The 13,679-nt window shown below is 50.7% G+C and overlaps 2 protein-coding genes across 3 annotated transcripts; one reads left to right on the top strand and one right to left on the bottom strand.

Moving 5' to 3' along the window:
• Window positions 1-1,482: 1,482 nt before the first annotated feature.
• Window positions 1,483-6,344, bottom strand: cpox (coproporphyrinogen oxidase). Its single transcript, XM_060066505.1, has 7 exons — window positions 5,665-6,344; window positions 5,424-5,567; window positions 5,037-5,147; window positions 4,679-4,820; window positions 3,836-4,054; window positions 3,282-3,386; window positions 1,483-2,153 (listed from the first exon to the last, which is right to left on the bottom strand). Exons 1-7 carry the CDS (start codon window positions 6,218-6,220, stop codon window positions 2,069-2,071), a joined length of 1,362 nt encoding a protein of 453 aa, XP_059922488.1. The 5' UTR covers window positions 6,221-6,344; the 3' UTR covers window positions 1,483-2,068.
• A 259-nt stretch (window positions 6,345-6,603) lies between these two features.
• On the top strand, window positions 6,604-12,285 carry ccdc181 (coiled-coil domain containing 181). Of its 2 annotated transcripts, none has more exons than XM_060066503.1 (6): window positions 6,604-6,826; window positions 7,729-7,844; window positions 8,779-9,843; window positions 10,056-10,202; window positions 10,476-10,633; window positions 11,405-12,285. In XM_060066503.1, the coding sequence occupies exons 2-6, from the start codon at window positions 7,743-7,745 to the stop codon at window positions 11,574-11,576; spliced, it is 1,644 nt and encodes a 547-aa protein (XP_059922486.1). In that variant the 5' UTR covers window positions 6,604-6,826; window positions 7,729-7,742; the 3' UTR covers window positions 11,577-12,285. The 2 variants fall into 2 exon arrangements, with proteins under 2 accessions (XP_059922486.1, XP_059922487.1); XM_060066504.1 differs by having other exon boundaries at window positions 6,605-6,826; window positions 8,779-9,819.
• The last annotated feature ends 1,394 nt before the right edge of the window (window positions 12,286-13,679 follow it).

Genomic DNA, 13,679 nt, shown 5'->3' on the forward strand with positions numbered 1-13,679 from the left:
GAGGACTTCAGCTGGACGCGTGGCGGTCGCCGTCGACCTCCTCGTCGTCACACCTAACACGCGGACCTTGTAGCGCGCCCAACGGTTAAAGAACGGTGGTCTGAAACCAGCGCTGGTTAAACTTGCACTAATGACTCACGAGGCCGCAGAGACGAGGCCGATACTACAGTACCAAAACACGCCCCCCCCCCCCCCCCCCCCCCCCCTTATTGCCCTTCCTGCAGTTTCACTGGTCCGTGGGCAGGGTGACTGCTACGGGACTGAGCGCGTCAGGCTGTGCAGTGTGCGTGTGTGTGCGCGCGCGCGCTTGTGTATAAAAGCGCAACGAGAATAAAAGTCATCGGAATGTACAGAAAGTCCAAGCTATACGTGTGGTTTTAAAGAATTTGCTAGAGGCTGATTGTGTAACTGTGTGTTCGTGTGGCCCTGACGGTGTGTGCGTGTCTTGGTTCGTCTTGCCTGGCATGGATCTGGCTCTGAGCATGGACACGGGAAGGAAGGGGGGGGGGGGCATTGTTTGCACGTAGAAAGTCCACCCTGGCCTTCTCGCCCGCCTCATGGAAAACAGACATTTTACTCTCACCACGGAACCCCCCCCCCCCCCACACTCTTCACCAGCACTTTCCCGGCTGGGACCAACCAGGTCCAAGGTCTGATTCTGGTTACATGGGGCTAGGGACCGTGTCTGAATGTCTAACGGCTTGAAGAGGAATAAGGGACTGAAGGGGGGGGGGGATCATGCGTGAGGAGTCGAACGCGCCTGTCTTCAGAGAGAACCATGCAGTATTAAACGGACAGAGCCAGGTTTAGCATGTGTAATGTGTATATGGAATTGTGTACATGTATATATACTGTATGTGTGAATGTCCTTTTGTGTGTCATACATATTGCAGTGAATGCATTGATACTAATGTAGCTGTTTTAAGTGGTGAAGGCAAGTGGTGGACAAACTAAGCTATCTTTAATGGATACTATGGCAGAACCTGGTTTGGTGTTTGGATCTACACACACAGCAATAAACATCAGCCTTACTCGGACACAAGTCACTTCAAGGCAAATATGCAATACTCCTTTGGACAGTCTAGAAGCCAAATGTATCTGCTAGATATTTATTAACATTGATAAATGTCATATTCTATACACGTGATACTCTAAAAGCACTGAGTTGGGTGAACCTTGGCACTGTTTGTTTGGGGTTTTAAGGCCACGACCTTGGAAAGGGTTGTAGCCATTTTGGTTGTTGAACATTTAAAGTATATGAATATAGTTCCTCATCTAACAGAATTGCATAACCCTTTTACATAATACATGCAGGAGGACATGTAAAAAAAAAAATCCTTAGGCTATATTCAAAGGCTTGATTTTTTCTAATAAAAAATGTAAAATGTGTTTTTGTGACTTCTGAATTAAATCCTTACTTTATCCTTCCTTTGTATTTCAAAATACTGTCTCAACAAGAACATAAATCAAGACTCAACCAGAGGCAGTATACAAATTTTATGTTTTTTGTGAAATCGTACCATAATATAATCACATTCATATTAAATCGGGTTCAATAACAAAAATCGATTCACTAACTCACTATCCCTAATGCACATGGTTTTAGAGTCCCTTAAGTAAGAAAAAAAAGAGTTCAGCAGAAACTAAATGCCCCACTTCAAGGTGAATTGTTGTGTATGCGTCGTTAAGCACAGCTTAGAAAGACAGTTACAGCATAACACCTTAAAAGTCTGATTCAAGAACACAGCTTGTAAACGCAGGCAATGGATGATCGGTCAACACCGTTACCGCTTGGAGTTGGTTTAATCTTACCAAAGGCTACGTCATGAATCATCAGAACCAGCCCCGTGATGAGACGGCAGAATGAGAGCGATATGCAGGACTGTTGGCAGAACCACGAGGAACGTGAGATGCGCAGCGGTGCAAACAATCGGTGCGTTTGCTGAGCGTTGTTTGCCGCAGAAGCGCAAGCGACTGCGACGTGGACGACAAGTGACAACATTGAGAAAAAAAAAAAGGTGGTATCCCTGGATGTTGTAGCCATAGCGACGTGTAGACACGGCAACGGTCACAGCCACTCCCTGGGGGTACGCAGAACCTCCAGCATCTCCGCCTCCCTGGAGCCCACCTCCGGCTCGTGGGTGTACTCCCACCTGGGAACCACGGGTTAGTTAGAACTCATCCTCTGGTAACGAGGGCTAGGTTAACCGAGTCCCACCTGGGAACCACGGGTTAGTTAGCACTCATCCTCAGGTAACGAGAGCTTAGTTAGCCGAGTCACGCCCAAACCACGGGTTAGTTAGAACTCATCCTCAGGTAACGAGGGCTTAGTTAACTAATGCTCAACCAAACCACTGGTTAGTTAGAACTCATCCTCAGGTAACGAGGGCTAGGTTAACCGAGTCCCACCTGGGAACCATGGGTTAGTTAGTACTCATCCTCTGGTAACAAGGGCTAGGTCCCACCTGGGAACCACGGTTTAGTTAGTACTCATCCTCTGGTAACAAGGGTTTAGTTAGCCGAGTCTCGCCCAAACCACAGGTTAGTTAGTACTCATCCTCTGATAACAAGGGTTTAGTTAACTGATGCACAACCAAACCACTGGTTAGTACTCATCCTTTGGTAACAAGGGCTTAGTCCCACCTTGCAACCACAGGTTAGTTAGTACTCATCCTCTGGTAACAAGGGCTTAGTTAGCTGATACACAACTGAACCACAGGTTAGTAACAATCCTCTGGTAACCAGGGGGTTAAGTAAGCTGAGTCGAACCTGGGGACCACAGCTTATTGGTCATCCGCTGTGGTTGTTTATCATCCTAACCACATGTTAGTACTCATCTTAACCACAGGTTGGTAGGGCTGGGCGACTAATCAAATTTTGATCGCGATTTTAGCGTCAAACGATCACAAAATTAACATAATCTAGTTTTTCGTTTTTATTTTTATGTTTTATAGAAAGGGCAGAAAAGCTGGATACATATTTGTATATCATTTTAGATTGGAACATTTTATTTTTGACCATATTGTGAATTTTTTTAAGGCGAACTTTAAAAGTTCTCAGTTACAACGTTTTTTTTGGGAGAGACATGCTGAATAAATACAACATGTTTAGAAACTCAAAAATAATCGTTTGAATAATCGTGATTTCAATTTTGACCAAAATAATCGTGATTATGATTTTTCCCATAATTGAGCAGCCCTACAGGTTAGTGGTCATCCTCATGTAACAAGAGGGTTTCATTGGCTGATTCTAGAACAAACCAGAGGGGTAAACACACTTACTTGGCGGTCAGGGGTAGAGACATGAGGATGCTCTCGATCCTGGAGCCAGGGGTGGCCAGGCCGAACTTCACCCCCCTGTCGTACACCAGGTTGAACTCGACGTACCTGGAGCGGAGAAACGCGCAGTCTCAGGTCAAGAGGTCGGCCCAATCACCGCACCGATAGCCAAACAAGAGACAATGTTGGCTCTGCAACCGGGAAGCACTTAGACACACTTCATTACCGAAATCCTGTGAGATGTTGCAAGGCGATGTAGCGGATAGGCCTTCCTAATTAACCACGAGGGAGAAAACGTGGGAGAAGACTTGTGCAGTGACCAAATCTTTAATTAGCGAGCCTAAGTCCGATCAGCAGAAAACACTCTCACACTCTCACTCACTCTCTCTCTCCCTCCCTCCCTCTCTCTCTCTAATGAATGCAATCAGACATGACCACCGTCCGTTACCACCGCCAAACCCCGGTGAACTGGCCCACCATCCAAAATAAGGGCGCTGCGCGGAGTGACTGCAGCACACAGGAGACCCACGCATGTCGGGACGAGACGCTCTCCTCACCTGCCCCTGCGGAGCTGCTGCCACCTCTTCTCCTCCGCGGTGAAGGCGTCGTCCCTGTGCTTGTACACCAGGGGGATGTAGCAGGGCACCACGGTGGAGGTGCAGCTCCTGATGAAGCTGAAGGCCTCCTCCTGGCTGGGGGAGTCCAGGTCGTCGAAGAAGATGCCCCCGATGCCGCGCGTCTCCCCCCGGTGGCGGACGTAGAAGTACCGGTCACACCTGGGGAGGGGGGAGGGGGGAGGGGGGAGGGGGGAGGGGGGAGGGGGGAGGGGAGACGTTATGGGACAGGAAGTACGCTGAACATTGAGGGTGGAAGGTGTTTTAAATGTAGCGTGACACGTAGACCATGCTACTCTTGCCATGACCTGTTTACGGCTCTTTCAGAAGCTTAACGGACGACGTTGTTGTTGTCGCCTGCCCTAAAGGCCTAAGAATTTCATTCCCCAGAATGACCTGTGTTGTACTGTACATTGGACACAAACACTTTGACCACACAGGTCGTTGTAGATATAAATCCATATGGTGTACTATGGTGGCGTAACATTGGTATCGTATCAATAATAAGGGTTCAAATCTGCCTTCGACGTCTGGAGCTGAAGCTGACATGTCACTTAAAAATGCCGTGCTGATGGGAGAAGGAAATGCTCCTCACTGCGATCAAACCGTCTACCGACCCACTCTTATCTTATTCCAACACCAGGGCCACACCCAGCGTGGCCAAGCGTACGTGTGTGTGTGTGTGCTTCAGACACGCCCACGGCAACATTTAAAGCAAAGCACAAGCCAACAGTAAACCTGTACAAAGTCGAGCGCGCAATCGACCGGCAGGGAGGGGAGGCCCACCATTTCTTGAAGTCGGGGTAGTATTGGGGGTGGTGTTTGTCACAGGCCTCCTTCAGGGTGTTGTGGAACAGGAAGGCATCCTCCTCGTTCAGATAGGTGGGGGTCAGGTCAGTGCCTCCTCCGAACCACCACTGCTTGGAACCTGGTGGGAGGCACACACACACACACACACACACACACACACACACACACACACACACACACACACACACACACACACACACACACACACACACACGAAGAGGAAGTGAAGAAGAAGTAAAAGAAGACAAAGGCTATCATTCAACTTCACACACACAATGGTGTCATGTCTTCCCCGACGCCGGCCCCGTCGTCGTAGCCTCCCCCCCCCCCTCACCGTCCTCCTCCTCGATCTCGAAGTAGCGGTAGTTGAAGTGCACCGTGGGGACGTGGGGGTTCTTGGGGTGGATGACAGAGCTGATGCCCATGGCGCAGAACGGCAGTTTACCTGCGGAGCGGAATACACACAGCAGAAGTTGCAATGAAAATATGACATGGTAATCATGTCAAGGAGTAATATAAGACTGCAAATATCCTTCTCACTTGTCATATATTGCTGGATGACAATGATACATTGTGTGGCAGTAATAACCAACACATAACCTACATAATAATGTCCATTAAGGGATCCCACACAATGCCCAGACCATAGATGTAAACAAACCGATAAACTACTAAGCAATTCATTAGTCCACTTTCCCACCAGCTCAGAAACCGGACGTACCGTCTTTCCCCTTGAGGACCTTCCCTCTGCTCTTCATCTGCTTGGCAGCCTCCTCGGTCAGATGTCCGAACACTACCGACACACTCACACCGGCCTTCTCAAACACGTTGCTGTCCTGGATCACACAGCTGATCCCCCCGCCGCCTAACACATACATAAATTACGATAAGATTAGGCTTCATAATCCATCTCACATTAAGTGTGTCAAATGCGAGAAAGTGAGCCAAAGTCCTCGACTTGCCTTCCTTCCTCTGCCACCGATCTGCCTTGAACTTGCCCCCATCCACCTTCTCCAGGGCCCGGCAGAACTCGGCCTGCGTCTCCATGATCAGTAGCTCCATCCTGGTGCACATTTCTCCCTTCTTCTCCTGCAGCACTTGCACGTCGGTCACCGGGAGGGACATGAACCCCTTGCACTTCTCCAAGATGTCATCGTCTTGCTCGGCGACTTGAATGACCCTGGAGGCCATCTCAGCGCGCTGGAAGTGACCCGCGTTGGCCACGAAGCCAACCACGGCGGCGGCTGCGGCTCCGGCCAGGACCAGCGCCGCTCCCCTCCTCGACCGCCCGGCAGGGAGTCTGCCTGCGGTCCCCTGGCACATGAACCGTACCCCGGTACCCCTGGACAGCCATCTCGCTCCGGGAAGCGAGCTCCACCGGTGCGCCGCAGAGTTATGAAACGACGCGACGTGCGCGTCTTGTAGTCGGGCCAATGTGCTTACCTTGTGTGAGATGAAACAGTGCTTTGTGGTGATTTGAGCCGATCTGTTGACCGAATGGAGTAGGAGGGCGGCCATTGGCAGGTCTCCTAGGTGTATACAGTTATTGCTACACTTTGGGTCAGTGCTCAAACATTATCACAAGCTGGCGTAACGTGCTATCTATCTAGGGGGCGTGTGCTATGGTTCTTGCACTTTGGCACCGACAGAGGGGGTTTGGGTAATGTAGTTCTTTAGCTCCCGATACGACGGCAGCCCAGAAGGGCCAGGAAGTAGTGCGCCTTTTGATTAATGGTGACACCTCACCTCAAAAATAGTGTGTTTAAACGTGTAAACACATGTAAACAAATGTTCACATATTGCTTATTTATTTAATCAATCTAAATAATATATAAGAAATTAGACGAATCAGTTTCTCTCCCTATCTGACGCGCCAGCACCAGACCTTTTACGCATGCGCGAAACTGTAAAGAGTGTTGTCGGTCTCCATGGCAACGACTATTAAAGCCTTAAGATACAGGCGGCGGAACCGCAAGCAGATTATGCGCACGGGTGTCGCGGCACAGACAGTGGGGCTGGCTGATAGGTCCGACAGGGAAATGGATCATTAACCCGAATAAGTTTAAACATAAACTGGTTTCCCTCCTCGCACCTCGACATTAGGACCTAAAGCAACAGGTGCTGGTGAGTTTAGTGCCTCATTAAGCTGCTGGGAACTACTTTAAAACCCGGCCATGGAGTTGTATTACATGCATGTATGTATTATTCTGGCCATTATATGTAGGGTAACCTATAGGCCCGGGTGAGTATGGTGGCTTCTTTGGCTTTGTTGGGAGGCAGGCTGTTCAGATGATGAGATCCATATCATCTTAGGCCTGCCTGTGTTGCAGACGTGTTGCTCGGATGTAGGTTATACTTGTGTCAGCGAGTTTCCTGCCATCTGTATAGCGTTATGCTCAGAGCGACCAAAGCACATTAGACAACACTGAGGAACAACGCTATTAAGATGTGTTAGGATGGACTGATGGACGTGGCGGAGAGGGGGACATGGCCATCGTGATGGCCAGTTTGAGATCAGGGTGATGGCCGGGTTTGTGAATCAATTGTTATAACATTACTATTGACCGTTTTTTGTGAGGAAGTAAAACGATTTCCACTTAATTTTTCTTTTTTTATGTTGTCCTTCTGTATCGAAAACAAATACTTTGTAATGCTGTATATTAGAGGAACAGTATGTCTATTGTCCTTGAATATAACATCCCCTACATTCAACAGTGTGTATTGGGAAACCATACATCCACATCAATATTCTCAAGTGCCAACAGAGAGCTGTAGAGACTTCACAACGAAATGCTAATTAAATAGCGTTTGACAAATGATAAACTCAGTCTGTCCGACTGACCTGTAACTGATATGTCTGAGACCGGATAACCAGAGCAATGAATCAGGTGTCTGGTCAGGTAACGTGCCAAGCCAAGTCTGCAGCTGTAACAGACTATTCTTTCGTTTGGCTTTGTGTCTCTGGGAATTAAAAACACCTCTGCTTCCTCTGCCGTGTTTCATTTGACATTTGTGTTTGGTTCCAGGTGTCTGACGTACCATGGGCGAGGCCGTGTTGAACAAAACCCTGGACGGCTACGAAGATGACTTTGAGAAGGACCTGGACTGGCTGATCAGCGAGGAGAGTCGCAGTGAGGACCAGGTAGGGGCAGGTGGGTGCAGGATGCTAGGGTAGGGCGGCTAGAAGGTGTTCCAGGTACTGTGTTCGATCCCTGACGTCTGGCACCTACCTGTAGGCCTCCTTAGCAAGACTCATCACCCCTTCTACCCCATTGACTACATGTACTGTATCTGCAGGCACTGTAAGTCACTTTGGATGAAAGCATCTCCTGAATAATTCATAGCACCTCTCATTCCAAAATAATGGCTTAATGCCTGGATGTGTCGCGTTATGTATTCTATGGCTTCCTTAAATCTGTCTGTTTGGTTTAGTGTTTATCATTAATTGGACGATTGCCACCAACCCCCACACACTCTCACATGTGATCACCGTGAAAGGTATAGGCTGTCGTGTGCGTGGGTCTCCATTGTACTTACCGAACAGCAGAACCCACAGGATACACGTGCTCCTTCAGAGGGCTACAGTGAGTAGGGTTGGGTTACCCACTCGGGGGGGTTGGTGCCAGGCTGCCAAGTGAAACCTGCTCCCCTCACAGACAGGGACACACTTTCACTCCGCTCCAAGGACCCTGGGCTGTTGTGTACACGCCACGAGGGATGCATAGTTGATGGGCACACACGCACGCGCACACACGCTTGCACAAACACACACTCACGCAACCGCACACACATACCCTAACCCAAACCATTGCTACAGTGACACACACACCCACACACAACCTAACCCTAGCCCATAGGGTTAGGGTTAGGACACACACACACACACACACACACACACACACACACACACACACACACACACACACACACACACACACACACACACACACACACACACACACACACACACACACACACACACACACACACACACAGTGTTCAAACAGGCTGCCTTATAGCTGATGATGGTATTTCCGTTCACTCCTTCATCGTGTTCCTTTGACCCCCTCGTCCAGGGGCCCGACTACGACGACATCGAGGCTGAGATCGACAAGGAGCTGGAGGAGTCGGAGAAGGAGTCCTCCACCAAAGAGGAGCAGGAGAACAGCCACAAGGGGAAGGAGAAGAGGAGGAGGACCGGGGCGCAGGGAGCCGGGGACGACAAGGAGGAGGAGGAGGAGGAGCGGTGGCCCTCACCGATGGCCCCCCTGGAGTACGACCCCGACCGCCACGACAGCCCCTCCCGGCGGGGGTCCCCCTCCCTAGCCCCGCCCCCGGCGGCGGCGGCGGACGAGCAGACGGACGAGGAGAAGAAGTACATCCAGGACAAAATCCAGCAGGCCAACCGGGAGCTGAGGGACCAGGAGCCGGCGGACGCCTCGCGCCGGCGGCGGCTGCACTTCAAGGACAAGCTGGTGGACCTGGTGGTCCCGCCGCGGGAGTACCCGCCGACCCCCGCGGCCGAGGCCCCGCCCCCCGGGGCCGGGGACGCCGAGGTGGAGGGGGAGGTGTCGGGGAGGCTGTCGGAGCTCAACATCTCCCCAAGGAAGGAGAGCGCGGCGGCGGCGGCGGCGGCGGCGGGGGGGACGGTCGCAGACGGCCTGCTGGGGGGGGACCCCGGGGGGGAGGGGGGTAAGGAGGGGAGGGTCCTGGTGGAGAAGGACGGGAAGTTCGACCTGGTGAGCCTGAAGGAGGTGGAGAGCCACGGCCTGCTCCCGCCGCTGGCCAAACACTCCCGGGACAACGGCCCCCGCTCCTCCCCCCGGCCGGCCGAGGCGTCCCTGGAACGGCACAAGACGCGCTCCTCCTCCTCCTCCGCCTTCCGCTCCGTCACCCACCAGAGCGTGGAGCACCTGCGGGCCCCCCGGCCCCCCTCCCAGCCCCGGGGCCGGCCCAGCTCGGCCAGCCGCGGCGTGAGGGGCAGCCTGAAGCAGGGTGCCCGCCGCCGGGTGCAGTCGGCGGCGGGCAGCCCCAGCCGGGCCACGTGCACCGTGTCCCCCCTGCAGAAGGAGGCGCTGCAGAAGGCCCAGCAGAGGAGGGAGCGGCTGGCCAGAGAGGTAGAGCGCACGGCGGGACCTGGGGTCAGTGGTTGAAGAGGAGGTTGGGTTGCTGTAGATGTCTTACGTGTTGGCGTACGTTTAGAAAAAGGCAAACCTAAAGAAGTGATACCAGCGATTGTATTGACCTAATTCACCTTCTCCTTTCTTTACCGCCTCTTTTCTCTCCTCCTCCCCTCTCTCCTCCACCTCTCACCCTCTTCTCTCTCCTCCTCCCCTCTCTCCTCCCCCCCCAGGCAGAGCAGAGGAAGCAGGAGGAAGAGGAGCAGAAGCGGCAGGACAACGAGCTGGCCTTCCGGGCGTGGCTGAAGAGGAAGGGGGAGCAGGTCAGGGCTGAGAGGAGGGTCCACCGCGCACAGGAGATGGAGAGACAGAACGGCTGCGTAAGGGCCCCGCCCCTCAGAGCCCCGCCCCTCAGAGCCACACCCATCAGAGCCACACCCACCAGAGCCACGCCCATCAGAGCCACACCCATCAGAGCCACACCCATCAGAGCCACACCCACCAGAGCCACACCCACCAGAGCCACACCCGTCAGAGCCACACCCATCAAGATAAATAGTCTTGAGTATTTCGAAAAAGCGCAATATAAATCAAATTAATTATTACTAAAACTACTATCTTGTGTATCCTTCGCCCCGTGCCCTGCCCTGCAGAGGGTCCCGGTGGACGGGGAGCAGGCCTTCCGCTTCTGGCTGCGGAGGAAGCAGGAGCAGCAGCTCAGAGAGAGGGAGATGGAGGACATGAGGAGGGTGGAGGAGGAGGGTGGCTACGTCCTGCACAACCGCCAGGAGTGCGAGCAGGCCTTCAAAGAGTGGGTCTTCATTCACCTTTTTGGATTAACTTCGAATTAGTTGTCTTAGGCAAGTCGATTTACATAAGACAAAATACGACAGGAAATGTGGGTGCCATGCTCCTTAACGTGCACTATTTGGTCACCTATTCTTAGTTTTTGTCCGAAATCTGGAGGACGACTGGAGTGGCCAGTGTGCAGATCTGGGTTCCAGAGTGGTGCACTACTTACCTACCCATAATGCACCGCAAAGCAGCGCACAATTGGATGTACACTTAATGGCCCAATCCCAATTCACCCCTCAGCCCCGACCCCTCGCTTTTTTTCTGTTTCCGAGGGGCAAGTCGAAGCCACTCAAAAACGAGGGGTAGGGCTGCAAGAAGAGAATTGAGATTGGGCCTCCTCACTATCGCACGATGCATCGGGGTCCCGTACACAACCTGTGTTTAACCTCCCCTCCCTGCGTCTCCCTCCCTTCCTCCTCCCCCCTGCGTCTCCCTACCCCTCCCTCCCCCCCTGCGTCTCCTCCCTCCCTCCTCCCCCCTGCGTCTCCTCCCTCCCTCCTCTCCCCCCTGCGTCTCCCTCCCTCCCTCCTCTCCCCCCTGCGTCTCCTCCCTCCCTCCCTCCCCCCCTGCGTCTCCTCCCTCCCTCCTCCCCCCTGCGTCTCCTCCCTCCCTCCTCCCCCCTGCGTCTCCCTCCCTCCCTCCTCCCCCCTGCGTCTCCCTCCCTCCCTCCTCTCCCCCCTGCGTCTCCCTCCCTCCCTCCCTCCGCCCCTGCGTCTCCCCCCCCCAGGTGGCTGAAGCAGAAGCGGGCGGAGAAGCGGGCGTCGCAGCGGGCGTCGCGGCAGCTCTCGCGCCGCCTGCTGGTCGAGGACCGGCGCGCGCGGCGCATGCAGGACCTGATGTGCAGCGTGAACGAGGCCAAACCCTTCAGGTTCACGGGGCCGCTGTCCTACCGCTTCTGAGGCCCCCCCCCCCCCGCCACGCCCCCCCCCTCCATGTGTTTTTCGTAATGTAGGACTGTTGTTTGTCACGGCTTTGTGTTGCGGATAGCGGCTGTCGCGCTATTCGCCTGTTCTGTCGTCACGTCGCCCGTGTGTTTATGTTTTAGTCTACGGTGGTTTAGCGCGTTCTTCGTTCACAGTGATGATCGGAAAATCGTTTATTAAATAGCTGAAGAGAAGCGGGTGCTGTTGTTGTTGTTGTTGTTGTTGTTGTTGTTGTTTTGAAGCGCCGTGTGCCGTAGACGGTGTCGCGTTGTGTCAGGACGATGCACTTTACTTCACCGCAGGGGGGTTACTGCAGGCTGCGGAGCTATGCAGCCCGCATGTGTACGGAAGCCATATTGTTTGTGTCACTGTTTGCCTTCCTTCAGGGTCCGCTCTTGTAAATATAGACTACATTAGGTGTCGCCGTAGGTGAGGTATACCAGTAGATTCTATGACCGTTGTATTTATCCATAGGGAGAGTAGGCTGTTTGCAAGGATATTCCATATTTTTAAAGCATTTGGAAACTAAATGTATTTGGTAATGTAGAAAGACATCCATGGTTAGATCATTTTCGTATTCTACAAATATGCATTGTATTTTGATAAGATGAATTATATTGGCTCGTGTTTTGACTAATTGAAAAGTTATAATACAAAAGTAATAAAAATGCAGTGTTTGAATTAAGTTGTTACTGTTACTGTTTCATTTTTGATTATGCATATAAGTGTTTGTTAGTTAGACGTCTCTCTAATTCCATTTTTGCATGATGTATGCTTGGAATGAACAGAAAACCAAATTTTTTTACCGAAAGTAAGAAAAAAGGCAATAGTATAGATAGGAGGGAGACGCAAGGTTATAGCATTTTGCATTCTTGCTTTCTCGGAATTGGATAATATTCTAATATTATTATAAACTAGAAAATGCATTTCCTGCAGAAAATGCGGTGAGTGCTGTAGTGCAAAGTGAGGTTGAAAATATTTTTTGATAAAGCCACATAGATTAAGACATAACGAAACGTTAAATGGCTTAAATCAAGTGAAGGGATTTGAACAAAAGTCTAAATGGAGTAAAAAATGTAAACATGCACACCATTTAAAGGCACCCAGTGCAACTTTATGTAAACATTTAATGAAAAATAAACATTCAATTTCTAGTCTTTTTTACACGTAGTAAGTTTCAATAACTCCATACCATTACATATCGACATTCAAGGAGCAAAGATGAGACGTCGTTGTGTGGTGAGAACTGATAGAAAATCGTAAACAACAACAATCGCCGGTGGGGAGAAGCCATTTTTCCATTGACTGGAAGCCTGCTTTATTTATTGTAGGTTACAAAAAATAAAGAAAATGGCGGCATTGTTGTTGTTATCGATTTTGTATCAGTTCTCACCACACAACGACGTCTCATCTTTGCTGCTTAAATGTCGGTATGTAATGGTATGGAGTTATTGAAACTTACTACGTGTAAAAAAGACTAGAAATTGAATGTTTATTTTTAAGCCTCGAAAGTTGCACTGGGTGCCTTTAAGAAAATGTAAATGGTTGGAAACAAATAAAGTGAGCTGAATGAAAAGCGCAAGGCATTGCTAAAAATGCCGAAATGTAAATTGAATTGTACTGAAGAATCTGAAAGGTAAAATGTAAAATGTTTTTCCCGCTCAATAGAGCGAGAAAAACCGCCCAATCTGGCAACACTGCCTGAACGTCCTCCAAAAGCAGCCCAGCGTCAACAGTAATTTAATTGACAGAATGGGCAGACGGCTTTAATGGGACCAACTGTAGAATATGACGGTTTGAAACTAAAATTGTGATTCTGAAGAAAGTTTAAATGATATCGAAATTCCAAGCTATTCTGAATATTTTAAAATTTGAATGGAGTCTCTAGGTGAAAAATTGAGGAAGGAGATCGGTCCCAAAGTTTGTAGAGAAAAATAAAGAAAGAAAGAATAAAACTTATGAAGAACAATAGTTGAGCGCTGCATGCAGCACTCACCTAATTAATTCTTATTGTCTGAACACCACTTCCATTCGGCCAGCAGATGTCACCTCCGTACACAGAACGGGAAAGCTAGACGT

This window comes from Gadus macrocephalus, chromosome 12, assembly GCF_031168955.1.
Source record: "Gadus macrocephalus chromosome 12, ASM3116895v1".
In the NCBI taxonomy this organism is placed as follows: domain Eukaryota; kingdom Metazoa; phylum Chordata; class Actinopteri; order Gadiformes; family Gadidae; genus Gadus; species Gadus macrocephalus.